This window comes from Protomyctophum parallelum (assembly GCF_964188405.1).
Source record: "Protomyctophum parallelum genome assembly, chromosome: 8".
In the NCBI taxonomy this organism is placed as follows: Eukaryota; Metazoa; Chordata; class Actinopteri; order Myctophiformes; family Myctophidae; genus Protomyctophum; species Protomyctophum parallelum.
Window position 1 is genome coordinate 34,788,684 of NC_139703.1, and position 27,830 is coordinate 34,816,513.

General features: G+C 44.3%; 2 protein-coding genes across 2 annotated transcripts in view; one reads left to right on the forward strand and one right to left on the reverse strand.

Annotated features, from left to right (window-relative positions):
- adsl (adenylosuccinate lyase) overlaps window positions 1-27,830 on the reverse strand; it is a gene marked incomplete at both ends in the record, with an annotated part of 382,286 nt that overhangs the window by 248,257 nt on the left and 106,199 nt on the right. The window lies entirely within an intron of this gene.
- The window catches only part of poc1a (POC1 centriolar protein A), a 58,226-nt gene that overhangs the window by 17,022 nt on the left and 13,374 nt on the right, over window positions 1-27,830 (forward strand). Inside the window, exons 8-11 of the mRNA XM_083772210.1 lie at window positions 5,476-5,544; window positions 5,715-5,876; window positions 6,014-6,064; window positions 27,116-27,430. Coding sequence (XP_083628336.1) covers window positions 5,476-5,544; window positions 5,715-5,876; window positions 6,014-6,064; window positions 27,116-27,430 — 597 coding nt within the window. The remainder of the gene's footprint in view (window positions 1-5,475; window positions 5,545-5,714; window positions 5,877-6,013; window positions 6,065-27,115; window positions 27,431-27,830) is intronic.

Genomic DNA, 27,830 nt, shown 5'->3' on the forward strand with positions numbered 1-27,830 from the left:
TCAATATATATTTAGTCTTGGTTTCAGTCATCATAGCTCAGTTTATATGTAGTTTCCATTTAGTTTTCTTCAGTGAAAAATGGTAGTCGGGTGAACATAGTATTAGTCGACGAAATCAACACTGTTGTGGAGACTGGGGTTTGAACTGGACTACACCCTCCTCAGGCCCAACAGTGAGGGTTGTCATTGGGACTGTACAAATTTGGTGTTTTAAAGCATTGTTATACCTTAGCTATTTTGAACTTGTAGGTCTGCTATTTAAAAAAAATTGTGACAATGTGCGGCGGTGGCTCAGGGCTACAGTGGCTGGATAGTAACCGCAAGGTTGCCAGTTCGAACCCGGGCTCCCCCAGACTAGAGTTAGTGTCGAAGTGTCTTTGAGCAAGACACTGAACCCCAAATTGCTCTTGATGTGCTGGTTGGTACCTTGCATGGTTTCCACCGTGTATGAATGTGTGTGTGAATGGGTGAATTGATGCACAATCTATGTAAAGCGCCTTGGATAAAGGCGCTATATAAATGCACCATTTACCTTTTTAAATCTTTGAATATACAGTATATTATTACAGAGTGAACATTTTAACTCAAATATTTGCTTCTGGGGAGGTCCCTGGAACAACATATTTCCAGATGGGGTGGGGGGGCATAGAAACAAAAGGTTTTTCAGAAAACTGTCAGGATTTAGAAGATTTCTTCGACGTCAGGCCTAAATGGATTAAGGCTAAATTAAATTATGTGTATACTGATATAGTTAGGTGTGGGGGCGTTCGTCGGGGATTGAGATTTAAATATTTTTATTTATGCTTAGTCACGCACCTAAGCAAACCGCCAATCGTTGTGAGCTTGTAGATCTGCTATACCTCTTGCCTATTTTCAGCCATATCCAATGCTGTCCTAAAATGTCCATGTACTCGCCAGTATAGTATAGTTGTGTGTGCAATGCATGCATTTGTGACTTTGCGTGTGTGTGTGTGCATGTGCATGCGTGTGTGTGTGTGACTGTGCGTGTGTGTGACTGTGAGCGTGTGTGTGCGCCAGTCATGGCCATGCAGTGCCAGGCTGGCGTTGGGCATTAGTCAGAGCAGAGAACAGCACATGCTGTCTGTCAGGTCGTCACGTTGCCATAGTGACGCTGTCTGCTTCTCCCAGGTGCTTCTGGGAAATGTCGTGCCCCCCCTGTCTGTCTAGTCTGGCTTCATGCTGAAGAGCACAGCTTTTCTCCAGAACAGTGTCATTCTCTATCGGCAAATGTATAGGGCTGCAGCTATCCATTATATTCTTATTTCTTAGCAATTATACTTAAGCAATATTACACGAGAGGGTGTGGTTTAACGTGATTATTGCCACGACACTGAATCACACATTGCCTTTAAAAGTGAAAGAATTTGTTGAAATTGTGGCCTACGATTGCAGATACATGTAGTGTAGACCAGTGGTTCCCAAACCTTTTCATGTCAAGGACCCCTAAATTGACACTAATTAGCCCACAGACCCTCATTAGAAAAGATATGCCAAGGACCCCCATAAGAGAAGATTTTTATGGTTCTAGCAGTGATTCTCAACCTCAGGACCTCAACCAAGGACCCCCAGGTTTGACATGCATTAGGCTACGGATTTAATGGCATATTTCTATCTCTGGGACCCCAATTTATATTGTAAAACCAATGTTAATTTAACTCAGAGTGTACAAATGGAACCACATGTACACACTCAGAGTTACAGACCCATAAGGGTCCATTTTGTTCCTAATTATCATTTAGCTGGGTACCCCCTGGATCTCCCTCAAGGACCCCTGGGGGTCCCCGGACCGCACTTTGGGAACCACTGGTGTAGACAAAGCAAAGCAAATGTTCTACCAACGCTCATTGTTTCTTTCTTATGGAAACCGAGTGGCAGAAAGGAGCAGGTGATATGAAATCAAATCAAATTTCAAAACTTCTATTCGGGTCAGCTGATCAAAATGCTAAATTCCTAAAAAATATAATATTATAAACTCTAATCACAGACAATCCCTTGATGTATTTACACCGTTATGCATTTCACCTGCAACAGGCTGCTTGTCTTGTACACCTTTATGCAAGCACACACACACACACACACACACACACACACACACACACACACACACACACACACACACACACACACACACACACACACACACACACACACACACACACACAGTAAAAAACTATTTTTTTTTAACTTAAAGTACGGAATTTATTCTAATTATTGCATTTTACGAGCTGCGTTCGCACGTCTTACTTGTATTAAGTAAGTAAGTAGCCTTGCCGAGCCATGAGGCCCATAGGGGCAGGAGCCTCTCTCCTGTTTCTGTAGTGTGAGGCAGCATGATGTACAAGTACACCCCCTGGACATGACGCTAGTATGTCACAGGGACTAACCCCCAAATCCAACCCTTGATGCTGAGTGTCAAGCAGGGAGGCCCTGGGTCCCCACTCTTTGGTATATGACCCGGCCGGGGATTGAACCCCGACCTCCCAGTCTCAGGGCGGACACTCTAACCACTAGGCCACTGAGTTGGCCACTATTGACTTACACAAAAAGGACAAATGCAGGGAGAAACGACACCGCAGGATGAATGGTGAAACCTGCTGGGTTAGAAAGAAGTTGACTTGAGCAATGTTGTTGTGCACAGACTGATCGGAGAGTTGACAGAATGTCCTCTGCTCTGCGCAGGCATTAGCAATGCGTTTTTAGAGGGCAACATTTGCTTAAGTAAATTAATTGCGCTTTGATGTTTTAACTTGAGTATAGCAAATTAAAATTGTACTTTTTAACCAGAGAACATTTTAGATGATTATTTTCACTTTTATGCGAGTAAGTGTACGTCAGCCACCCCATGGCTACATAAGCGCCAAGAGGCGTCGATAATGCGTCTAGAGGAGGCGGGCAGGCATTGTGTCCATCCACCAGCTGTTTAAAAAGCCAGAAGAGGCTCCTGCTCTGCTTTCTTGATGCTTATGTCCAGGTACAGTACAGGCACAAAGTTGGATTGACAGACGATACATTGCCAGTTCACTGACTCGAGCATCAAGGCCGTATATCCCACTGTATTAACCATACATGTCTGTGGCTTTGTGTCAGTGCTGTGACTCAATATGAGTCATCTCACACACGCACGCAGCACGCACGCACGCACGCACACTATGCTTGCCTTGTTGCCTTGGGGCCTGCAGTACTGTACAGTTAAACGGATGTGGATCATGCTTATAATTTTTCTTCCGATGGTTTTAATCGCATCACTTCCATAGAACAACAGATCACAACAGAAGATGACCACCGCACAGTGAAGTTCTCCGTGTTTATTCAACTCTTGAGAGTGTAGAAATGTTACGTTGCAGCGTGTTTCAGCTGTGTTTTTAAACCCTGTTATTGTGCCCTTCACATGTAGTAACGGATGGGTTATTATTATTTGTTGATTTTTATTATTTTGATTAGTGATTTATTTTTTGAGCAATGACAGTGTCCCAAATTCTGACTGTAACATGCATTGGGTGGGAAAAACTCCCAGGGTGAAAATCCGATTGCACGCACGCACACACACACACACGCACACGCACACGCACGCACGCACATACCCTGTGTCCCTCCCAGCATGCTATGGCAGGGCTAGGTGTGTGTTTTGGGGTTTTGGGTCCCGGGAGGCTGACCGTGCTCCATGGCGTGTGGTCGTGTCCGTGGAAGTGTGCAGCAGTGGGTTTAGGATTGTAAAAGGGATTGTGAGGATTGCAACCAACGCCAAGAGACAGACAGGCAGGGAACAGGTTTGAGCCAAGAGTTTGGCACTCATTTATTTAAACCAAAATAATATTCACAGGGATTGAACTTGGAAAATCATAATAATAATAACTGAGGCTCCAGTGTTGTCAACTTAAAAGTTCAGTATTCGATAACACAAAGTCTTCTGGTACGTCCAGGTACATGTGAGCCTACGATAGCCGCTCTGGGGCTTCCTATAACAGACTTTGGTTTACTTGTATGTCACTTCCAATTCCTCCAAGCCATGCCCTTGCCAGCCTCTATGCTCCTATGAGGTGAGAAAATAGAGTCAGTCTGACATATTTGGATTGTATAATATTTGTGAGGGAGTGTGTGCTCGCTTACCGCCAGACCGCGCACCAACCTGCCACGGAGAGAGTCAAGAGCGAGTGCGGGGAGGTGAAGGCTTCTTGAAGTGTTTGGCTGGGAGCACAGGTGTTGCTCATCTGAAGCCCTCCAGCAGGTAATGGTGATAGTACCTGCCTCCTATGATGCAGCCCAGCCTGTTGTGCTCAACTCCGCCTCCCCTGCTCTCTCTCTCTCCAGGGAGGTGGTCAGGTGGCACGCGGTCCCTCAGCGAGACACCACAGGATACAATGCTTACATTTCCCTGGGAGGGTCATACAAGTAAAATCTAAATTCTGCTCATTATAACAGTGCTAGGAATAGACTCACAAGTCAGTCTAAAATAAATACCTTTTTGCTCATTAGAGAGAGACCGAGGACAGTCTACAAAGCTTTCCTTGCTAGAACTGTGTGGAAAAAGTTAGACCAATCCATAGTCTTCAATGGCAGTCCTTCGTATTGGGGGTGGTGACGGACAGCATTTATAGGCATACTGTGGCTTCTCGCCACTGTTCTGGCAACTAACTACCACCTTGTTAAATAAGACTAAATGGTGTGTTATTCAAAACACTAAGACTAAATAAAAATCTGCTGAAAAAAACACTGGCATGCGTTTAACTTAAATCCTATATATGTGACCAGTTTTGACTGAGCGCCTGCCATGGCGCAAACTCCAGCTTTTCACCAGAGGAGAAAACCTTTTTTTCCCTCGGTCAAATGTAGTCACATATGTTGTTGACCGGGGTTCCCGGGGCTTTATTTGTATTGTAAAATCAATGTTAACTTTAATTCTGAGAGTGTACAAATGCAACCAAATGGACCCATTGGGGCCCATTTGGTTCCATTTGTACACTCTCAGAGTTACAGACCCATGGGGTTCCATTTGGTTCCTAAGTATCATTTAGCTGGGGGACCCCCTGGAACTCCCTCAAGGACCCCTGGGAACCAATGCTCTATACTACTGCAAAAAATGTCTTCAAATGTACGTGTTGCAGTGCAACGCATTGTGGCATTGTAGTTCTGCTATTTTCACTCAATGTTCGTTAAGAAATACACCCAAGGTAACTCTGGGTGTGACTTTGGTGGTTCAATCTTTACCCACCAGTGTTAAATGAACAACTTTGCTGGTGTTATTTTGATTCCATTATTGCTCTACGTCTCTGTCTTAAAGCGCTCAGCATTGTTGTTTTCTTAAAGCACTCAGCATTGCACAGTTGTTTTCTTAAATGCCATTTGTATGATGCTCTCTGACGTGATCTGTCTGTTGATTCTTGTTGTTCTCCTCTCCCCGCACGCGTTCCTGCATCGCTGCCCCACCCCCTCACCACCCCTCACCTCACCTCGCAGGGTTCGGCAACCTGCGTGGCATTCTCCAGGACGGGAGAGCACTTTGCCTCCGGAGGCTCCGATGAACAGGTAACGACCAAAAAGTTACCGTTTTGACTGAGGGTGAAATGTGTTACCGGTATGATCCAGTGTTGATTCCGTCGACTAAAACTAAGACGAAAAAACTAAGATGAAAAAACCCCCCGCGCGTAACCCATGTTCCCCACTATTTAATCCATGTGTCGCTCGTATACTTCTAGGTGATGGTGTGGAAGACCAACTTTGATTGTATGGAGTATGAAGATGCTGCCGGACGGCCGCAACATGGTTCTACCTCCAGCCTACAAGAGGCCGCTGTCTCAACGAGCGGTGCAACGGTCCAGCTCCCCTTTGACTCCCAGGCATCACTGCAGCACAGCCAGGTAACCAACTCCCCTTTGACTCCCAGACATCCCTGCAGCACAGCCAGGTAACCAACTCCCCTTTGACTCCCAGACATCCCTGCAGCACAGCCAGGTAACCAACTCCCCTTTGACTCCCAGACATCCCTGCAGCACAGCCAGGTAACCAACTCCCCTTTGACTCCCAGACATCCCTGCAGCACAGCCAGGTAACCAACTGGAATTTGTTCACCGTATTCAGAGCCTTGGATATAGACAGAGTTACGCAAACTGCGTTACAGTTGTCATGTTGCACACATGCTTAAAATGGCTCTTATTTGCACCGGCCTTGTTGAAAACAATGTATTTCCAACTCCACCTTGTCTCAGTTCAGGCTGCATGCACAGCGCTCGGTTTCTGCCCCATCAATATCATAACTCTTCTATTTGATGGATCTGACAGTATTGTGCCGAATATAAGACGACTATGATTATATTTAATTTGAGTTAAAAACATTCGCTCCGAAAGAATATATATTGAAAGATTTGCACTACATTTTCACGATTTTTCAAAAATAGCAATTTACAATTACAATTTACAATTTAGGCATTTAGCAGACGCTCTTAATCCAGAGCAAGAACAAAAAAGCATGGGAATACATCACATAAAAACATTTATCATGAAACATGCGTAAGCTAAGAAAGTAAAGGTGGAATATCTATATAATGAAACTATACATATAAACTATACATATATACTACTATGCTATACATATGTACTATGACGTGCTATGACTACATACAATGCAATTATAGTGCTGTCTACATAACATGCTATAAGTCTGTATCAAATGCTATCTAACTCCACAGAAATGCTATCTAAGGGGGTGGGGTAAGTGCTATGGGCCATGATGGAGTCTGAAAAGGTGGGTTTTCAGACTACGGCGGAAGATTGAGAGTGATGCTGCAGTTCTGACTGCAATGGGAAGTGCATTCCTACAAGACCTACAAGCTCATAGCGCGGCACAGAGTGCCACGCTATGAGCTTGTAGATCTGCTATTTTTCAATAGCTAAAGTATAACATAATGCTTAAAACACCAAAAGGGTTTCCCGCCCCAAAATGGGTTAAACTAATCTGACCAGGTTGAGGGGTACACTTTGAGTCTGTACATTTAGAAGCCATGGTAACATTTGAATGATCCTGAGTCACTAATCTCAGTTTGAGCTGCCACGATGAATCCCAGTTGTGTTTTTTGATGGAACAGATGTTGAAGGCACTCTTCATGTTGGAAAATACTACCACTTCAAAGTGTACACGAGCGTTTGTTCGACCTCCAACCCATAAGCCCTCTCTTATGCTTACCAGAAATATGGATGTTACCATAAAAGTCTAGCAGCTCATGAGGTTTCTCAACATCTCCAGCTCTCCAACTTTGTTTTTGCAAAAAAAAAGATTCATCCTCAAATAATGCTCACCAGAATGTAGGTTTAGCTAATGTAGCCTGGCAACAACAGCAGCGCATCTTTGCAAATCCATCCTGTTAAAGTTATGATTGTCGTTGGCATCATGGATCATTCATGAAGAATTATCTGAATGGGGCCTTGCATTTTTGTTTCCGAAAAACCCACTTTCAGTGGTTTTCAAACTATTTCATGTCAAAGACCCCAAAAATGATCTGTATTTGGCCGCCGACCCCCATCTGAAAATATGTAGTTTCAGGGGCCCCCCACAGAAGCAAAGATTTGAGTTAAAACCTTTGCTGTGAAATAATAGCAAAAATACAAGGTTCAGTCCCACTCGTATGCCAGGTCTCATGCATGTCTCGCCCAGCCATTTTTTAAGTGGTGCAACCAATTCCTTAAGTGATTATGTGTGTGGGTGCCTGCCTGCCTGGCTGGGTAGGTAGGTATGAGCACGAAAACAGCATGGTTGTTTTTCACCACCTAACACACACACACACACACACAAACACACACATATTTTAACTGTATATATCGTGATTTTGCCAGTAGGGTACAGTGACAGTACAGTACAGTAGAGGGACCCCCACACGGTAACTCTGTCATTTCTCAACCGTTTCGGACGCTGGGTGGCTCGCCGGAATCGGGCCGGCACCCTGGGTGCGTTCCTGTGGGTCTGGAACCCCCCCCCCCCCCACGGGGACCCCCACACGGAGTTGCACCACTTACTTCACACGGGTGTGATTTGTTTTTAAATAATCTCCTTTGAAATCAAAACGCCTGCAGTCTCCTAGGTTAGGATCAGGGTTAATACAATGGGAGAACAACATTTGTTGGATGAAATGAACATAACTTTATTAAACCAATTAAATGCATATGTATAATATGTTGATTACTAGGCAGTGGGGACTTTTCTTATCTGGGCACTAATCGCATAAAAGTATCTGGGCACTAATCGCATAAAAGTAGTGTAACATAATGGAAAATATCCCTTCCTAAATTATTTTGGCATCTCAAACCTTGACAAGTCACACATTTGGCTGACTAGAGGAATTCCTTGGCAAAAAACAATCAAGTAAAGTTAATAGTTGCATTTTGTATTACTTTAGGGATGTGCCGATGAGACATTTTGGCCGATATCGATATCCGATATAATTAATTGCTGTTATGGCCGATAACCGATATTACCGATGTCGATATGATCTCATTCTGTATTGAAAAAGTATAATAATTTTGTCCATTCTGAAAGATACATGTAACAGGGTATCTGCACTGCAGGCTTATAGGCAAGTCAGATTTAACTTAAATAATATAATATAGTGAGCTTGTAGATCTGTTCAAGCTGTTACTTTGGCCTTGTTTATCTGTAAAGACAGACCGATCAATCGGACGGATTCATTGATCAGTCTGATTGATTAATCGAACTGATGTCGATAACTAAAATCGGCCGATACCGATGTGTTTGCCGATTAATCCCCCAATCACAAATTTTTACTACTTACTCTTACTCAGCCTTATTTTCAGATAACAGAAACCTTCTAAAACTCATTTGTTTTTAATAGAGCAGAGAACCTGTCCCAAGATAGATCATTTTGGTTATTTCAGGACTTGAGACTTAAATGACTTGTTTTGGTGGTTATTTGTGCAGTTTGTAGAGTTCTACTGTATATCCATTTACCTCTGGTCTTGTGAAGGCCAGTCTTCGGAGCTGCAGCATCATCCTAGATAAACGATCCAGATTCTTTACAGACAGAAATAGCCGATCGAACACAAGCTTGGACTGGAGTGGTTCTCCTGACCTCGTCCTTGAGAAGCCGCAGATTGATTTCTATATTTGGTGAAGTTTGCTCATGTCATTATTATTGTTGTTGCTCTTAAAGGAGAATTCCATGCTAGAAGGCTTTCTTACCTTTATTTGTAGTTGTTATTTTGTGCAAAAGCGCATTAGCCATTTCCCCTACCATAAGCCCTCAATGAATTGTATTGAATTGAATGGGGCATTTTGTATATATCATATCTTCATAATATAAATAGTATCCCAAGCGGCACACTTTACTACTTATTTCGATGGAAATAAGCGAATTAGCACAAAAACCCAACCCCCATTGAGGGCTTATATTAGGGGGAATAGCCAATAATGCACTTTTGCACAAAATAACACCTGGACCTCTTTGGTGGGGACGTAACAACTACAAATAACACCTGGACCTCTTTGGTGGGGACGTAACAACTACAAATAACACCTGGACCTCTTTGGTGGGGACGTAACAACTACAAATAACACCTGGACCTCTTTGGTGGGGACGTAACAACTACAAATAACACCTGGACCTCTTTGGTGGGGACGTAACAACTACAAATAACACCTGGACCTCTTTGGTAAAGGGGGGGGGAGGGGTGGGGGGTGTATGAAAGTATTTGAAACAAATGGGGGGGAAAAGAGAGTGAGAAAAGAGAGAGGGATGAAGAGGAGGCCATCAGTGGTGGTTAAATATTAAAAGGCCTTGTCAGATGTCACACACAAACAGGACGAGGCAGCACAGCCCGGGGGGGGGGGGGGGCAGGACTCGGTTTGGATTTCAGCCCTTTGACTGCTGCCGTGTTACTTACATCAACAAGGGCACGGCCAAGGTCCTCTCTCTCACTCACACACACACACACACACACACACACACACACACACACACACACACACACACAGAGAGAGAGAGTCCTGGGGGGATTCTGTTTGGCTCCGTCCAGTGTGTGACCTCACCACCACACCTGTGTCTCCGGTTCCCCTGCAGGCAGATCGATCCCTCTATACACACCAGTGTTGTTTTTGTCGACTAAAAACTAAAACCAAACATGTTCGTCGACTACCTTTTTCCACTGACGAATACTAAAATGGAAACTAAGCTATGATGACTAAAACTAAGACTAAATATACTCAAAACTTCGTCAAATAACACTTAAATGTTACGAAGGGACTATAGTGGATAAGTAGCCTGGGGTCCACCTATGCTTTCTATGGCATAGACAGCTCCTGGCAGGATCTGCCGGGAGAATCTAGACGCAGCTGTGCGACATGAGACTAATTAATTAGAGCGACAGAGAGAGAGAGAGAGGAGTGTGTGTGTGTGTACGTGTGTGCGTCAATTTAACAAAGGTGCAGACTATCAGAAATCAGCAGAGAGTGATCGACGTTTGCGCTACTCTATGCCGAATTGAAGTGGACTCGGTCCCAGACTTTTTCCCCCTATAAAAACGTCTGGGTTTGCCTGCAACAACATATTTTCAGATAGGGGGCTCCTTGACATGAAATAGGTTGAGCACCACTGACCTAGAAACATAGGGTTTTTTCAGAAAACGTTTAGGATTTAAGAATTATTTTTTAGAATCTGCCTCAGTCCTAAGTGGTTAGATGCCTAGAAGTAAATCAAATGTTAATAGTAGTAAATCAAATGTTAATAGTAGTAAATTAAAGGTTAATAGTAGTAAATTAAAGGTTAATAGTAGTAAATTAAATGTTAATAGTAGTAAATTAAATGTTAATAGTAGTAAATGAAATGTTAATAGTAGTAAATTAAATGTTATTAGTAGAAAATTAAATGTTAATAGTAGTAAATTAAATGTTAATAGTAGTAAATTGACCGAAAAATGATACAAAAATAATAATAATTACCCAAGTTCCTTCACCAGGAGGGAAAAATAAAGATAACATCTTTATCACACACACACACACACACACACACACACACACACACACACACACACACACACACACACACACACACACACACACACACACACACACACAACTGGGAACCTTGTGGTTGCCATCCGGCCTCTATCGGCCCCTCTATACCCCCCCCCATGCTAGTGTGTCGCAGGGATTTATCCCCAATCCCACTTTAATGGTGAGTGCCAAACAGGTCGTACATTCTAACCACAATGCCCTCATGGACTGGTTTCTATCATTCTTTCTGTGGGAAAAACTGAAACTAAGACTAAAAACTAACAAAGAACGAATCCAAACCTAGTCAATTATTCAAATTAAAAACTAAATCTCAAAACAACTTTATAATTACTGTATGCAAAAGTAAAACAAAAAAAACTAATCAAACTCCAACTGAAAAACCAAATCAAGACCTATAAACTAATATTTCAAAAGTATAATGACTTTGTCGGAGAGGTAGGGGGTTGCAAGATTGTTGGCCTCGTAGGTAGTGAGGAGTATTTTGTTATCATAAATAAATATGACACTAAATGAATAAACTGTATGCATAGCTGTAATAAATCATAATGACTTGCTTCCTTCCCACTTGTCTGTGTACATTCATAAGACATGTAAACACCAGATGGGTTGTTGAAGCCTTAGGGACAGCATGCATATGTGCCGGATTACTGTGTTTTTCCTCAGATGAACAACAGAAAATGTCTCTCAATGAGTGGCGTTTGTCAGTTTTTGTCTTAAAAATAAATAAATATATATATATATATATATATATATATATATATATATATATATATATATATAGTTCTTTTATTTGGGGACAGTTAATCAGCACATAGTCACACATTTTTTTCCCTTTTTTAAAACATCACCAACATCAACAAACAACGTACACCCCCCCCCCCAACGCAACAAGGACAAAAAGGACAAAAGGAAAAAAACAAAAAAAGGAAAAACACAGGTCACATCATTGGTCACAGAGTATTGTACACTTGTGAGAGAGGCACGGTTAATTCTGAATTGCAGTCGGTTTAACTAGGAGCTGAAGGAAGCATTTTGCGCCATCTAGCCTCATGTAACTGATTAGCTGCAAATCTTGGTTGGCAGAAACAGAGGCTGGAATTGGCACAGGTTAGGGGATTTTGGCTGATTAGGCCCACTGGCAGAGCCTGACCAGAGCCTTTTGTGGTGTTTCTGGAGAACCGTGGGTCCGACCGACTCGACACCGGGCACAGTGTGGAACGTGTGTGTCGAATATGAAGTCGGTGGGGTGAACGGTTCTCGAGTTGCGTGCATTACAACCGTACACACACGCACACACGCGTCGCAGAGACGTGGCGCATTTATAGTAGGATTTTCAGAAACTGAAACAGAAACTGGGATACCAATTTTATCCAATCAGGAATTGTAGTGATGACATGAAGCTCATCAATAGCTACATAGTGTCTACTTAATGTTGGTTAAGTGGCTATGGCCGTTTTTAGCCCACGGAGTGATTTTGCGCGAAACGAATGTTAGAATGTTATTATTTTTTTTTGTCATCATGAAAACCCACACTAGTCAGTTTTCTAAAATGAAACTCAAACAACCGAGACATCAGGCAAAATGCACACACAAAACAAACAAATGTGAGTTATGCAACCAAGAATAAATCAAGCTTTTCCGGACTGAACAGCATAACCGCTTCCACACAGAGCCCGCCTGGTTACTAACCTACTACATAATTTGCCCCGGCCTTCTTACACGGTCATCACGACTCAGGGCTGTAAATACTCTTTAACCCATTTAGACCCGAAGATGATTCTACGACAGTTTTCTGAAAAACCCCCAGAATTATATTTAATTGTCCGCCGACCCCCCATCTGAAAATATGTTGTTCCAGCGACCCCCCCCCCCCCCAGAAGCAAAGATTTGAGTTAACAACGTTAACTAAAATCTGAGTTAACACATTTTCACGACTTTTCAAAAATAGCAGACCTACTCAATAGCTAAAACACCCCGTCCAGAATGGATTAATGGCCCTCTCCCCATTGACAGCCATTATTACGCACCCGCCCCATCAGGTGATTAAGGCCACATGCAGGCAGACCATCTGAAGTGTAATGACGAGCGCTAGTGAATATAAAAAGCTTTTATTCCCTTCTTCTGAGAAATGCTTTTCCTCTAACAAACCTTTTGAAACACCGCTGCCCCTCCCCACCATCCGCTCCCGTTCCCTTCAGTTGGAAATATGGCTTTCATGAAGACATCTGTCTGATTGCTGTTCAGGGAGCTGAAGAAGGATAATAGAGAGAGATACTTAGCACATTTTGTTTAATTTAGTAATAGTCTGATCGACATGTCTGTCTTCATCTCGATGCATCATGCACTCATCAGTGAGACAACAGCAGACGGCACATACCTAATCAGCACGTTGGAACGTTGTTTTGAATATATTAAACACAATTCATTAACATCGTAATCATAACTTTGCCAGATGTTAATCAACTTGAACTTGATTGCCATTTTAAAAACCCAGTGCTCAACGAAATCAATGGTCCTATTGAAGCTCTCAAAAGTGGGCCAAATTTGAAGTGTCTACTTTAACACAATCAACGCCGGGAGTCCTTCAAAATAGAAGCTCGGGAAGACTTGGCCCCTTTACTCTGTAAAGCCCCCCCCCTTCGGTTCCGGAAAAAAATCGGAGACATATTGCTTGCTTACCTCGCTAAGAATCCGATAATAATCGCTGATTCTACTTGAGAACGATGCAACTAATAACACCCATTGTCATAGCACCTGTTTTAACTATCTGTCTGTGTCCCTTTTGTGCCCATACTGTATATGGAGATCTCTGTATCTGTCTGTCTGCCTGTGTGTGAAGAGGGCAAACTGATTGACTGTGCAAAGTGTACTGGTTAAGTAATCAATTGTCAGGTGTGGGGTTGCCATGGCAATCAATTGGCTGAGGCAGAGGCTGGGAATTGCACAGGTGGGGGGATTTTGGCTGATTAGGCCCACTTGCAGAGCCTGAGCAGAGCCTTTTGTGGTGGTTCTGGAGAACCGTGGGTCCGACCGACTCGATACCGGGCACTGCACTCCCTGCGGGGGTGTGGACCGCGTGTGTCGAATGTGAAGTCGGTGGGGCAAATGGTTCTCGAGTTACGTGCATTACAACCGTACACACACACACACACGCACGAACATAGACACGTAGAGACGTGGCACATTTATAGTAGGATTATCCTTTGGCAGCTGGTTGCAGATACACCTGGAAGTGCCCACTTCCTAGATTTTCCCCTGTTTGTGTATAATTTATAGCCGGTCGCATTTCATTATTGATAACGGGGTCCTTTCATGTCTCTTACACTGCCTCAAGTTATGTGCACAACGCGCACGCACACAACGCGCACACTCACACACGTGACGCCTGAAAGGAAGAAGAGGAGAGAAATATGTCACAGATGGTTTGCCTAAACACGTTCCCTATACCAATAGCTAAATGAATATCTAAAACCTTTTCTTGAGCTGCGTGAAGGAGGTAGAGCGCTGCTCTCCGTGTCAACAAAAAAGTGGAACGAATGTGCCGCGACAAATTGGTTTATTTTCAGGTCGTTTGCTTGTTTTTCATCACTGGCTGTTAAAAGAGATGGGAGGGAACATACTGTAAAACATGCTGTTCCATCTGAAAAGGAAGGTTTGAGAGCAGAATGCTCTCTGATACAAATCAGATCCTGATTCTTCCTTTTTGGTCGGTTGTGTGTACCAGTGTTGTTTTCGTCGACTAAAACTAAGACGAAAAATGTCCGTCGACTACCTTTTTCCACTGACGAAAACTAAATGGAAACCAAATAAAAACTAAGCTAATTTCTATTTTTTAAATATACTGTCAATTTCGTCAACAAATAAAAACTAGGCTAAAATGTTAGGAAGGGACTAGTGGACAAGAGATCCACTATAAGTCACCGGTTGTGCGCAACCTAACACACACACGCACATAACTGTATATATGATGATTTCGGGTGTGCAAGTACACTAAAGTGACAGTACAGTACAGTACACGGTAACTCTGTCATTCTTCAACCGTTTCAGACACGGGGTGGCACGCCGGAACCGGTCCGGCCCCCTGGGCACGTTCCTGGGGGTCTGGATGTTCCGGGGACCCCCACATGGTAACTGTCATTTCTCTACTGTTTCGGACGTGGGGCGGCTCGGGAACCGGGGCCGGCACCCTGGGTGCGTTCCTGTGGGTCTCGAACTTCCGTAACGAACAACACTCTTCAGATGGCATTCTCTATACGATAATGCCATCAAAAACCACTGTAGAACTAGGGATGTGAAACGACTCATATTTGGCAAATCGATAAATCTGTCGTGGCCGGTTTGGGGCAGAGGTTCATCGTTGGCATCCAGGTAGTGTGTGTGCACAGTTTTGCATGGATCGGGCCAACGGTGCCGGAGATTAGCTGGTAACGGATGGACGTAGTGCAAAACATACTCTCTCCTCATACCGTCGGCCTGGTGGAGACAATAAAAAAAATATATATACAAAATAAATACAACATTGTTCGACTTCGTCGCGATGAGCATGAGTCGAAATGTTTACTTTTTTTTCACATCCCATAATGTAGAACAAAGTCATTGTGTGTCATTCATCCTAAGGAGAATAAATCAGCTAATGGCTGTAATTGTCTGTGTTCCTTCATAAGGAGAGGCCGTCCTATACTCTGCCACTGCCTGGGCAGAATTAAATCCATTTGGATTTCATAAGCAACTCATTTGATGCTGATCCCTTCGTGTGCTCAGAAGTGAAAACCATTCATAATTTTTGCCATTGATGGATGGGCACTACAACAGGATTATATGGAAGCCCTGTTTGCTATGCACAATGAGCCAGCTTTAGAATTATGGTACGTGCGTGCGTGCGTGCGTGCGTGCGTGCATGTGCGTGCATGTGTGTGCATGCGTGCGTGCAGCTCAGTCACGCTGTCTGTCTCTGCTGAACTTCTTTTTTTATCGACCCTCGTTTGTGTCTACAGTGTGTGAGTGTGTGCATGCGCTCATTGCTGACTTTGTGAGAACCAAACGTCCTCAAGGAAGAAAGTGAGGAAATGTATCCTGCTGTACGACTCATATTTTATTGGATTAAGAGTTAGAGCAGATGGATAGATTCTTATAATTGGTCCTTCCATCATCCATCAGGATACTACGATGCATTCACACAGTATACACATCCCTTAGCTTATATAGAGAGGTTAGGGAATTAATGTATAGTCAATGGAAATCATTCAAAAGTCCTTTTATATATAAAAAAAACAAACAAGTGTGTGTGACTGTGTGTGTACCGTGTGCAGCACAGATCAACTCTGATCGCCTCCCCCCCCCCCCCCCCCGCCCCCTCCTAATCCTTCCATGTCACTTCACCCCCCCCCCCCCCCCCCATAGCTTCACATCTGGGTCTTTCTAGTCCTCACGTGTGCAGGCAGACGAGCAGACTTCCCCACCACACTCGCGGCTTGACAACGAACACGCCCACGTTTGCATCGCAGCTATATATACTTTCGAGGGGCATGCTTATATGCATACAACATTTGAGAATGGCAATTTTATAAATGCTGTTTTTTCCCTTCTTTTTCTTTGTTGCCATTTTTAAGCATAACTCTTAAGGCCGAGTTATATTTAGTTCTGCACAGTGAAACAGCCCAGTCTGAGTCTACACATGACGCCCACAGCATTCCGCAGCACGTGACGCTTCGTACAACAACTGCTATTATTCTCATGCAGTGCATGATGAGACACCGCTGGTGCAACCAAGTATAGATCGGATCATTCTTAGAACTCCGACCTGAATCATCATTTCCTAATTGTAAGCCTATATAGCACACAAGTATAGTAATACAAGCGCACGCACACACGGTTCAGCTCAGCTCAGCCGCGGGGTGTGGAGGATTTGGAGGGTAGAATGGGGTTTGTATGCTATATATCTATATGGTGACGCTGCAGTGGTTGTCATAGCTGCTGTATCCATCCATCCACTCTGCGTGTAATCATTGTGTGTGTGTGTGTGTGTGTGTGTGTGTGTGTGTTGTACACCGACCACGTGCATTCAGCCAATCAGCACACTGGTAATATGGAATGGGCAGGTGGTGGTGTTCTCACAGCAGGAACTGAGTGTATTTGACAGCATGGGGGGGAGAGACTAATGGTCTAGTGGAGCGAGAGGCCATCGGAGAGAGGGAGAGAGAGAAGTAGGCACGTGAGATGAAATGGGCGAGTGAACACAGCCTAGAGAGATGAGATGGAGTAGTGAACACAGCCTAGAGAGATGAGATGGAGTAGTGAACACAGCCTAGAGAGATGAGATGGAGTAGTGAACACAGCCTAGAGAGATGAGATGGAGTAGTGAACACAGCCTATAGAGAGATGAGATGGAGTAGTGAACACAGCCTAGAGAGATGAGATGGAGTAGTGAACACAGCCTATAGAGAGATGAGATGGAGTAGTGAACACAGCCTAGAGAGATGAGATGGAGTAGTGAACACAGCCTAGAGAGATGAGATGGAGTAGTAAACTAGCCTGGTTAATAAACCAGACCGAATCAGCCGTTGGCAAAAATAAATTGCCTGCCAGCGGATTACGGTCTGGAGAGGCTCAATTGTACGCCCATTTCCTACACCAGAGAAATGGGGCGGCCATTCGGGACACGGTATGCAATATGGGCGGGCTTTGGTACAGTGACTTTTTCAATGCTTGAGACCTTTGACTGACAGTAGCTCTGACCAATTGCGTCAAAGAGAAAATGTTTCAACCCGCCCCCCTGGAAATGAAATCCAAGCTGAGCCTCCCCAGACTAATATCCCGCGGTCCGTGCGATATTAGTCTGGTTTATTAACCAGGCTAGTAGTGAAGTAGTGGGGGAGTAGTGAACACAGCCTAGAGAGATGAGATGGGGGAGTAGTGAACACAGCCTAGAGAGATGAGATGGGGGAGTAGTGAACACAGCCTAGAGAGATGAGATGGGGGAGTAGTGAACACAGCCTAGAGAGCGAATAGGGAAAAAAAGAAAGAAGAAGATAAGACACTGGGAGGGTGAGCGAGAGAGCATCCACTGCATGGGAGGGAGGGCGAGCGAGAGAGCATGAGAGACAGAGAGAGAGAAGCTGTGACACCTGTTCATCCATGTCACATTAAAGATGGACAGTCAGGGGCCCTGATAGAGAGACAATAGAGATGGATGGAGAGAGAGAGGGAGGGGCAAGGGCCCTGGTAGAGAGACAATAGAGAGAGAGAGAGAGAGAGAGAAGCAGAATCTGGGGCGAGGTGGAACACGGAGCTGTTACTAAATGGCTTAGTTTGAGAGAGCCCCCTCCCTGTACCTTTCCCACGGATGCACCCCGCTGCACTTCCTGTCTGCCGGGGCTACGGTCCATGAGGCGTAAGTCATCTCTCAGTCATTTTATGACTCCATTCATCCCCTCGAAACGCCACCGTCCATCAGCATACAGTACCCACTCTCCAGCCAGGCAGTGTTGTTTTTTGCAGCAGATTTTAGTTTTAGTCATAGTCTCTCTTCAATAGTTTTCATTTAGTTTCACTCACGTCTTAGTCACCTGGAATGTATTGGCGTTAGTCTAGTTTTAGTCGACTAAATCTACAGTTGATTTAGTCGACTAAAATGTATTTTGTCGGTGCCTTGATGTCGTCGTACACTTGCTGAAAATAGCCGATCTACAAGCTCACAACGCGCTGCAGCGCGCTGTGTTGAGCTTGTAGATCGGCTATTTTAAGCGTGCGACCAAGTGTAAAATGACATATTTTGTCTTAGCTTTAGTATAGCTTATTTTTTATTTAGTTTCCATTTACTTTTCGTCAGTGAAAAAGAGGTAGTCGACGAGCATTTTTCCGTCTTAGTTTTAGCCGACGAAATCAACACTGCTGTAGCCCTATCCCCCCCGCCCCCCGGGGGGGAATGATGGAGGCCTTGTGCAGCTGTGTTTGTTGTCTTTCTGAATCACCTCCTGGGTGAGACGAAAGCCTATGATAATTCATGCACCCTCACATGATGGGAGTGTAGATTACGGTTAACACTTCGATTGCCTGGGGGTTATTTAATCCATTAAATCATAGCGCCCAATCGATTTCTAGCAACGGAGCACTTTTACCGACGGACCAGATGTTATCCCGGATGTGGCTGTAGCAGCTAAATAGTAGTAGCTAAAGTAGCCAAAACACTCTTGATGGCGATCGACAACAACGGGAGGCATGATTAAATCTAACGCGACTAGTACGCTTTGTACTCGTTTTGTACAAATCGCCACAACTCCTCAACGCAGCGTCCGATTGCGGTGAAACTGCATGCATATTCCCACTAGGCTGAGGAAGAAATGCCACTTGACAGTTTTCACATCAGCGTCATGGTGGCGCTACAACAGGCCAGGTTGCCACACACACACACACACACACAATACATGTTTATATTTCTCCTAAACATTTTGCCAAACATCACACACACCCCTGTCCTCCTGGTGTAGACCTGTGCCCAGAAGGGCACTTTTTCTAGTTTTTATTTTTTTTATTGATATTTAATGTTTTGTGGTTACTACGAGTTGAGTCACTGCCAGCTGAGCTTACGTCAATGAGGAATCTCAGGAACGCAATGTGTCGACAGCTGGGCGTGACGTATATTAGCAGCGACATTGCTTTCATTCTTTTTTTTGCGGCCACATTAATTCAATTGTTTCCAGTAACTGGCTGTATCAAATATCATTAACGACGCACAGCCACCCCCCTGACAGAAAGGCCGGGATGATCGGTTTAAACACAGTTCTTATATGAAGCGAAATGGGGATTTCAATGCAAATAAAGAAATACATAAACCTGTGTACTGGCGCCCTCTACTGACCCGCAGACTTCGGTGCATAATTATTAAAACGCCAAAAAGGGGTTCCCGACCTGGATGGGTTAAGAAATATATTGACCAGTTGTTTGGTATAGTGACAAAGTATTCAGTATTTTAGTCGTGATGTGAGCGCCCCTCCAGAGATACTTCCGGGTCCTACTTTTGTGTCTCTTATTTGTACTTTACTTGAGTCTCTCCAATTTCCAGTACTTTTACTTCTACTCTACTGAGCTTGTAGATCTGCTATTTTCAATAGATTTTGTACACATTTTGAACTTGGGACATTCTGCACAATGAGTACTTTTACTTTTAGTACTTTAGTACTTTTACTTGTAACGAAGTAGTTCTAAATTGCAGTATTGGTACTTTTACTTGAGTAAAACAGAGTACTTTTTCCACCACTGGTTGTGAGTATACCTCCACATGCACAAAACGTGAATAATGTAATAATGTAATGCTATACCACATTTTGATTCATATTTCATTCTGATTTTTAAAACCGTTCCTATACCATCTCTTTATATCTCATCTTCCTCCTTAAGGCAGCGCCGTTGTCTTATTAATAGGACTGTCTTGACAGCTTAGTCCAGCAACACGCCATATTATATAACTCACTTGTATGTATATCTCAATAGAGCGATAGTCCCAGTCGTCCTGTCTAGCCCATTCTGGGCGGGATCCCGTTTTGGTGTTGGCATCATGTTATGCTTTAGCTATTTAAAAATAGCAGATCTACAAGCTCATAGCGCGCCATGAGCTTGTAGGTCTGCTATTTTTGAAAAATCAAAGAACGACTGACATTTTTAGAATCTGATCTCAGGTCAGAATGGGTTGATCAGACCAGTGTGTGTCCAGTGGAAACCTCGTATGAATCTGATCTCAGGTCATGTGGGCTAGAATGTAAGGCCTCACTCACACTGTTGCAACATGCATACAACTTGTCTTGACCGTGTTTAATGGCCACCCCGGCGCCCCCAATGCATTTCCAATGGAAGTCACATGGTTTGACAAAACATTTTTGTTTGATGCGGGGGAGGGGGGCACAACACAGCCAACAAACACAGACAAGACACAAGACAAATGTTGTATGGCTAAGATGATTTGACTGGTGCCTTGTTCATGCCCTCTGTTGTTGATGTTGTTTCTCCTCTCTCTGCTCATCTCAGCTTGGTCTTCTCTTGTCTTCGGTTACTCACTTGTTCATTCCACACACGCTTATGTACTGTGCCATAAATACAGTAGCCATTGCTTACAGCGTGAAAAAGACAGATCCAAACAAGTGGCGTGCGTGCGATGGGTGATGAATGTTTTGTGTGCGGCTAGCTGGGTGTATTGATAGCTAGCTGTGTCAGACCAAGAGTTTCATTTGGGCCTCAGGAAATTTTCCACTGTTGGTTTTTCCACACCAGGTGATTCATCAGGAGGGTGGTAAGAGAGTGTGTGTGTGTGTGTGTGTGTGTGTGTGTGTGTGTGTGTGTGTGTGTGTGTGTGTGTGTGTGTGTGTGTGTGTGTGTGTGTGTGTGTGTGTGTGTGTGTGTGTGTGTGTGTGTGTGTGTGTGTGTGTGTGTGTGTGTGTGTGTGTGTGTGTGTGTGTGTGTGTGTGTGTGTGCGCGTGCGCGTGCGCGTGCGTGCGTGCGTGCGTGCGTGCGTGAGCAGCTGTTTTAATACAAAGCTAGAAGCCACTCAACACTCTACGGTAATAATCTGGTCATAATGTTGGATGTTGCCAGAGTTGGTTGGTGGTGGTCTGAGATTTAAAAAAACTGAATTGTTAATGAAGTCATTATAAGGAGCACATTAAAGTTGAGGCTTTGTGTATTTCCAATACTGAGTAAAATACTCTACATACATGCTGTGTTTGACATGAAATAGTTTGAGCACCACTGACATAAAAACATGAGGGTTTTCAGAGAACTGTCAGGATTTAGAAGACATTTGTAGAATCGTCCTCAGGTCTAAATGGGTTAAGCCTGTGAAAAACAACACCGTGACAAGAAGATTAAATGTGTACTTGTAATGGTTTTCTCCAACAACACGTCAGTGGAGGCCAACCACATCTGTATAGGTGAGATTTCAGGTTCCCTGCTCCGTGACACTGTAGCGGACATGGACAGCCTAACCCATTTTGGACTTAGATTTATTTAAAAAAAAAAGTCTTCTACATTCTAAACAGGTGTATGAAAAACCTATGTTTCTATATCGGTGGTGCTCAACCTTTTTCATGTCAAGGACCCCCAGAATGATCTGTATTTGGCCACGGAACCCCATCTCAAAATATGGGACCTATATGGAAATATGGATCTCCCATAAGCAAAGATTTGAGTAAACAAGAATTGATTAAATCGGCCCAGGCCGTAGCGTAACGGTCTGGGCACCGGACTGGTGATCCAGTCGCGGTGTGCCGCGGGTTCGACTCCCGAACCCGACACGGCCTTTACCGCATGTCATCCCCCCATCTCTCTCCCGTTTCCTGTCAGCCTACTATCTGTCCCTTAAAAAATCAATAAAAGGCATAAGCCGCAAAAAAATATCTAAAAAAAAAAAAAAAAAAAAAAAAAGAATTGATTAAATCAATGAATTACCAGCTGCATTATTATTATCTGTGGGGGACCGCTATAACTGCCTCTGTGTCAGTTTCAGTGCAGTAGTTTAGGTAGGAACCTAAATTCTCTTAAGGCGGAACTATTGTGTTCTGAGTCGGTCGTTTCCGCCCAGACATATTTGCGGTGCGTACATACGACAGCCAATGAGAAAGCGAGCTGGACTAGCTTGCACCAGAGTGTAGAGTGTAGAGTCACCACTCTCTTACTAGATTACTCTGGCTTGCATATCGATTATAGACTCAGCTTGCTTTTGCATAGCAGCTGGTAAAAAACGTTCGCTCTCAAAGGGTATATTCAAAGATTTGCAGCACATTTTCACGATTCTTAAAATAATTGCAGATCTACAAGCTCTGCCGCGCTATGAGCTTGTGGATCTGCTATTTCTCAAGAGCTAAGGTATATAACATGATGCTTAAAACACCAAAAGGGGTTCCCGTCCTGAATGGGTCAATAATACAAGATATAACCTAATTCTAGTTCAGTGTTTCGGGTCTCGATTAATTTCTGTGGGTCCCAAGTGACTGATCTGTTTAATTCTTCGTTTCCTTAAATGTTGCCATTAATTATTGTGATTTTTTAAAAGATTTTCTAAAGATTGTCATGAGTTGAAAACAAATCCAAAACGTATTTATTGAATAGAATAAAAATAATCAAAAAAAATCCCTAAAAAGAAAAAAGGTTCTTCTAATTATCACGTGTCCCGGGCAAACATCTGAATATTGTATTTGACATGGATATTGTAATCATTAGGGATGTCCCGATTTTTCGCTTCCGATCCGATCCCAATACCTCCATTTCTGTGTTAGCCGATACCAAATACAGATACCAGTGTTGTGATCTCATGTTGTGCTTATAGCTATCTATATATCTCGTGTTGTGTTTATAGCTATCTATATATCTCGTGTTGTGTTTATAGCTATCTATATATCTGGTGTTATGTTTATAGCAGACTCCTCACTGCAATTTGGGCAACTCCAAAGCAAACTAGTCCACATGCCCCAACATTTTATTTACCTGCCATAGTGTCAACCCCTTACGCCTATGTCAGATCGGTGGTTAGACTGGCATATTCGCCGATACCGATATGACCCAATATGACAAATAAGGGCCGATTGGATACTTTTCCTGATACCGATACATCTCTCCCACCACCGATCCGACCAATATGTCTGGCATGGCGACGTTGTTGTTACGTCGTTGGGACGTGTCATTTGACTCATTTGGCGGGGGCTCTGATCGGGCTATATTTTTGAGGGTTTCTTTTGATTTATTTTTCTTTTCATAAATCAGTGCATATTGAACCAATGGAAAGTATTAAAAAAGCGCTTTGACAAAGACCTATAACTCCACTTGAGGAAGGATGTTTTTTCTTTGTTATTTTTTTTTTTCTGACAAAATGAACCATGGTGGTTTCTTCTTTCAGACAGCAAAGATCATGACTGACAGGTTCCGGCCACGTGAAGTCCTAATAGATCCACAGTCCAGTCGCTCTATTTTGCGAGTGGATTACATTTGTTTTCCCTTAAAAAGAGCTTTGTTGGCCCAGGCGGTGGCGTAACCGTCTGGACACCCGACTGGTGATCCAGTCGCAGTGTGCCGCGGGTTCGACTCCCGAGCCCGACACGGCCTTTACTGCATGTCTTCCCCCATCTCTCTCCCGTTTCCTGTCAGCCTACTGTCTGTCCCTTCAAAAAAACAATAAAAGGCGTAAGCCGCAAAAAAATATCTTAAAAAAAAAAGAGCTTTGCAACCTCTTTTTGGATAGTGCTTAATGTGCATTATGTTATACTTTAGCTATTGAATAATAGCAGCTCTACAAGCTCTGCTATTCTACGAGCTTGTAGATCTGCTATTTTTGAAAGATCGTGAAAATGTGGCACAAGTCATTGAATATATTATGTTTTTAACTTATATCTTTGCCTCTTGGGAGGGTCCCTGGAACAACATTTTTTGAGATGGGGGGGCCGGAGGCCAAATCAAATTTGTGGGGTCCTTGACATGAAATAGTTTGAGCACCACTGACATAGAAACAGGTTTTTCAGAAAACTGTCATGATTTAGACGACATTTTGTTGAATCGAGCTCAGGTCTAAATGGGTTGAACATTCTGAAATAATTCACTTCCAGAGCCCCCCCCCCTCCCCCCCACCCCCCTTCAACGGATACAATTTTAGACAGCTTTTTAGTAGCATTAGAAACAATGCCTAGTATAAGGTAATGGGCGATATGAGCCGAGTGAACGACTAATTGGATCTTCAGTGAAGATGATGCCGCTTCAAACTGACAGGGTATCAAATCTAAGGAATGGAAAAAAACTAGTGCTGATGATCAAATAACCATCTAGTTCACTGCAACAAAAAAATAAAATGTTGCATAACTTTGTTTAAAAATAACTACGATAAAAATAAAGGGCTGCAAAATCTCACACTCAAATGGTAAATCGTGCGTTTATATAGCGCTTTAATCCAAAGTGCTCTAACGCATTCTGGGCGGGAACCCCTTTTGGTGTTTTAAGCAATATGTTATACTTTAGCTACTGTATTGAAAAATAGCAGATCTACAAGCCCGTAGAGCGGCACTGAGTGCTGCGCTATGGGTTTGTACTATATATTCTTTCAGAGAACTTTTTAACTCAAATCTTTGCTTCTGGAACTGAACATCTTTGTTCCTACTCTCACCTATGGTCATGAAGTGTGGGTCATGACCGAAAGAATAAGGTTGCGAATACAAGCGGCCAAAATGAGTTTTCTTCTACGGGTGGCTGGCATCTCCCTTAGAGATAGGGTGAGAAGTTCAGTCACACGAGAGAGACTCGGAGTAGAACCGCTGCTCCTTCGCCTGGAAAGAAGCCAGCTTAGCTGGTTCGGGCATCTGTTTTGATTTGCCTCTCGGGCATCTCCCTAGGGAGGTCCTCGAGGCAAGTCCCACTGGGAGGAGACCCGGGGCAGACCAAGGCACAGTTGGAGGAAATACTGGCCTTGGAACGTCTTGGGATCCCCCAGGAGGAAGTCACTAATGTTGCTCTGGAGAGGGAAGTCTGGAGCTCTCTAGTGGAGCTGTTGCCCCCGCGACCCGACTACGGATAAGCGGTTGAAGATGAATGGATGGAGAAAACTGTTTATTTAGAAGCCTTTCTTTTTTTAGAATCTGCCTCAACGGTCTAAACGGATTAAAGGACAAAGGGTATTGTGTTCCGTTCGCATCGTGCCCTCAGAAAGCTTCGCTGGATCTGATGTCATGTTTTCAGTCCTTGTGCTTTACAGCAGAGTTCACCAATGACTTGAAACCAGTGGTGGAAAGTAACTAAGTACTTTTCTTAAGTACTGTACTTAAGTACACTTTTGAGGTATTTGTACTTTACTTGAGTCTCTCCAATTTCCAGTACTTTTACTTCTACTCCACTACTTCTCAGAGCCAAAATAATTAGAAGGAAGAAAAAAAGGGCAGGTTACAACACCTTTTTTGTTGTTTTTCTTCTTTGTAATTATTTGTTTGGTCCAAAATATTGTGTTTGTTGTCATGATTTGTCACGACTCGAGTTGGCTTCGTACGACGCTTAAAAGGTCTTTAAATAAATACTTTTTGAAATGTCTATGGGAAAAATGCATTGGGAATTATTTCCTGGGCCTGGCGTCGTCATGAAAGGGGGTGGGACTGCGACGCTCCATAAAGCTCTCAATGATATCAATGAACCTACGTTTTTATGCATGGCTGTAATACGCACGGTACAGGTACAGTAGACTATATACAGTACCTCCTAGTCAGTGTGTCAGCTTGCATCATCCCACTCTGTGCCAGATGTGCTGCTGATCTCCAGGTTATACGGCAGACATCCCGCAGCTCATCTGGCTTCAGTTTAACTGGGTGCGGTGTGAAGCTGTGACTCGTTGACGTCTCCTCAGCTGTGGGTGATTAATAGACGTATATCCTGTGCTTGGGGTGGTGGTGGTGATGAATGAAACGGCGTTCGTCTCCCCAGCTGTGACGGAGAAGCTTGGATTGTCTGGGAGGCTCGTGCTTACGCACGCACGCTCGCACGCACGCACGCACGCACACACGCACGCACGCACACACACACGCACGCTTTAGTCACGTAGGCACGGTAGTGGAAAGACATGAGAGACAAGATATGTGCTCATATGAGTCCATGTGTTTCTGTATTGTTCCATTAATCACAGTGGGAGACTGACGGGGGTGTGTGTGTGTGTGTGTGTGTGTGTGCGTGTGCGCGTCCTGTGGTACATGTAAGAGTTGATGCATCATTCTATGAGAACCATGCTGTGGAAATTATCCTCATGGCTCGTACACACTGCACGATATTTGCTCCGATTATGCTGTCGCAGACCTTTTTTTTCTGAATATCTGGCAGGTTTGATATTTGGCTCTGTCGCCGACTGGACATCGTACAGTATGAACTGGGTTGCGACCGCACACCGAGAAGGCCGTATCACAGCCAATGAGAGCACAGGACACTGAAAATGAGTGATTACCGTACTCTGAATGAATAAAACTTGAATGAATGAATGAATAATAACGTCCCTTCTTCTCAACGCGGCTCATAACAAACCCCAGCTCTCCTTTTTATAACGTCTCCATTGCCTCTTGTCCTACCGCTCTCCTTCCAGAGCTTGGAGCCGGAGGAGGATCTCTGTAATGGACAACAGGACTCCCAGATCAGGGCCTCCTCCTGTGCTGCTCAGGCCCAGAGTCGTAGTGGCAGCCGCAGCGGCAGCAGGACATCCCAGTCCCAAACATCCCACCAGCAGCAGTCCCAGGCCCCCCAGCAGCAGTCCCAGGCCCCCCAGCAGCAGTCCCAGGCCCCCCAGCAGCAGTCTCAGGCCCAGCAGCATTCTCAGGCTCCATCCTCAGACGGTGGATTGTCCCCTGCTCTGGCCAGCACCCTGGAGCACATTGTAGGCCAACTGGACGTTCTCACTCAGGTAAGGAACCAATAATGCCGTGTCTGTCTGTCCCCCCCAATACGGGACTCTGTCCCTGCATGTTACACCCCCCCCCGCTCCATTTTATCTCCAGGTGTTGTGATCCTTGTGTCTGTGAGGACAAAAACACAAAGCGTTCCTTGCTGCTGGTGGAGGCTCTGCCTCTCCGTCAGGGCTCCCTCCGGGTGGAGGCTCTGCCTCTCCGTCAGGGCCCCCTCCTGGTGGAGGCTCTGCCTCTCCGTCAGGGCTCCCTCCGGGTGGAGGCTCTGCCTCTCCGTCAGGGCTCCCTCCGGGTGGAGGCTCTGCCTCTCCGTCAGGGCTCCCTCCAGGTGGAGGCTCTGCCTCTCCGTCAGGGCCCCCTCCGGGTGGAGGCTCTGCCTCTCCGTCAGGGCTCCCTCCG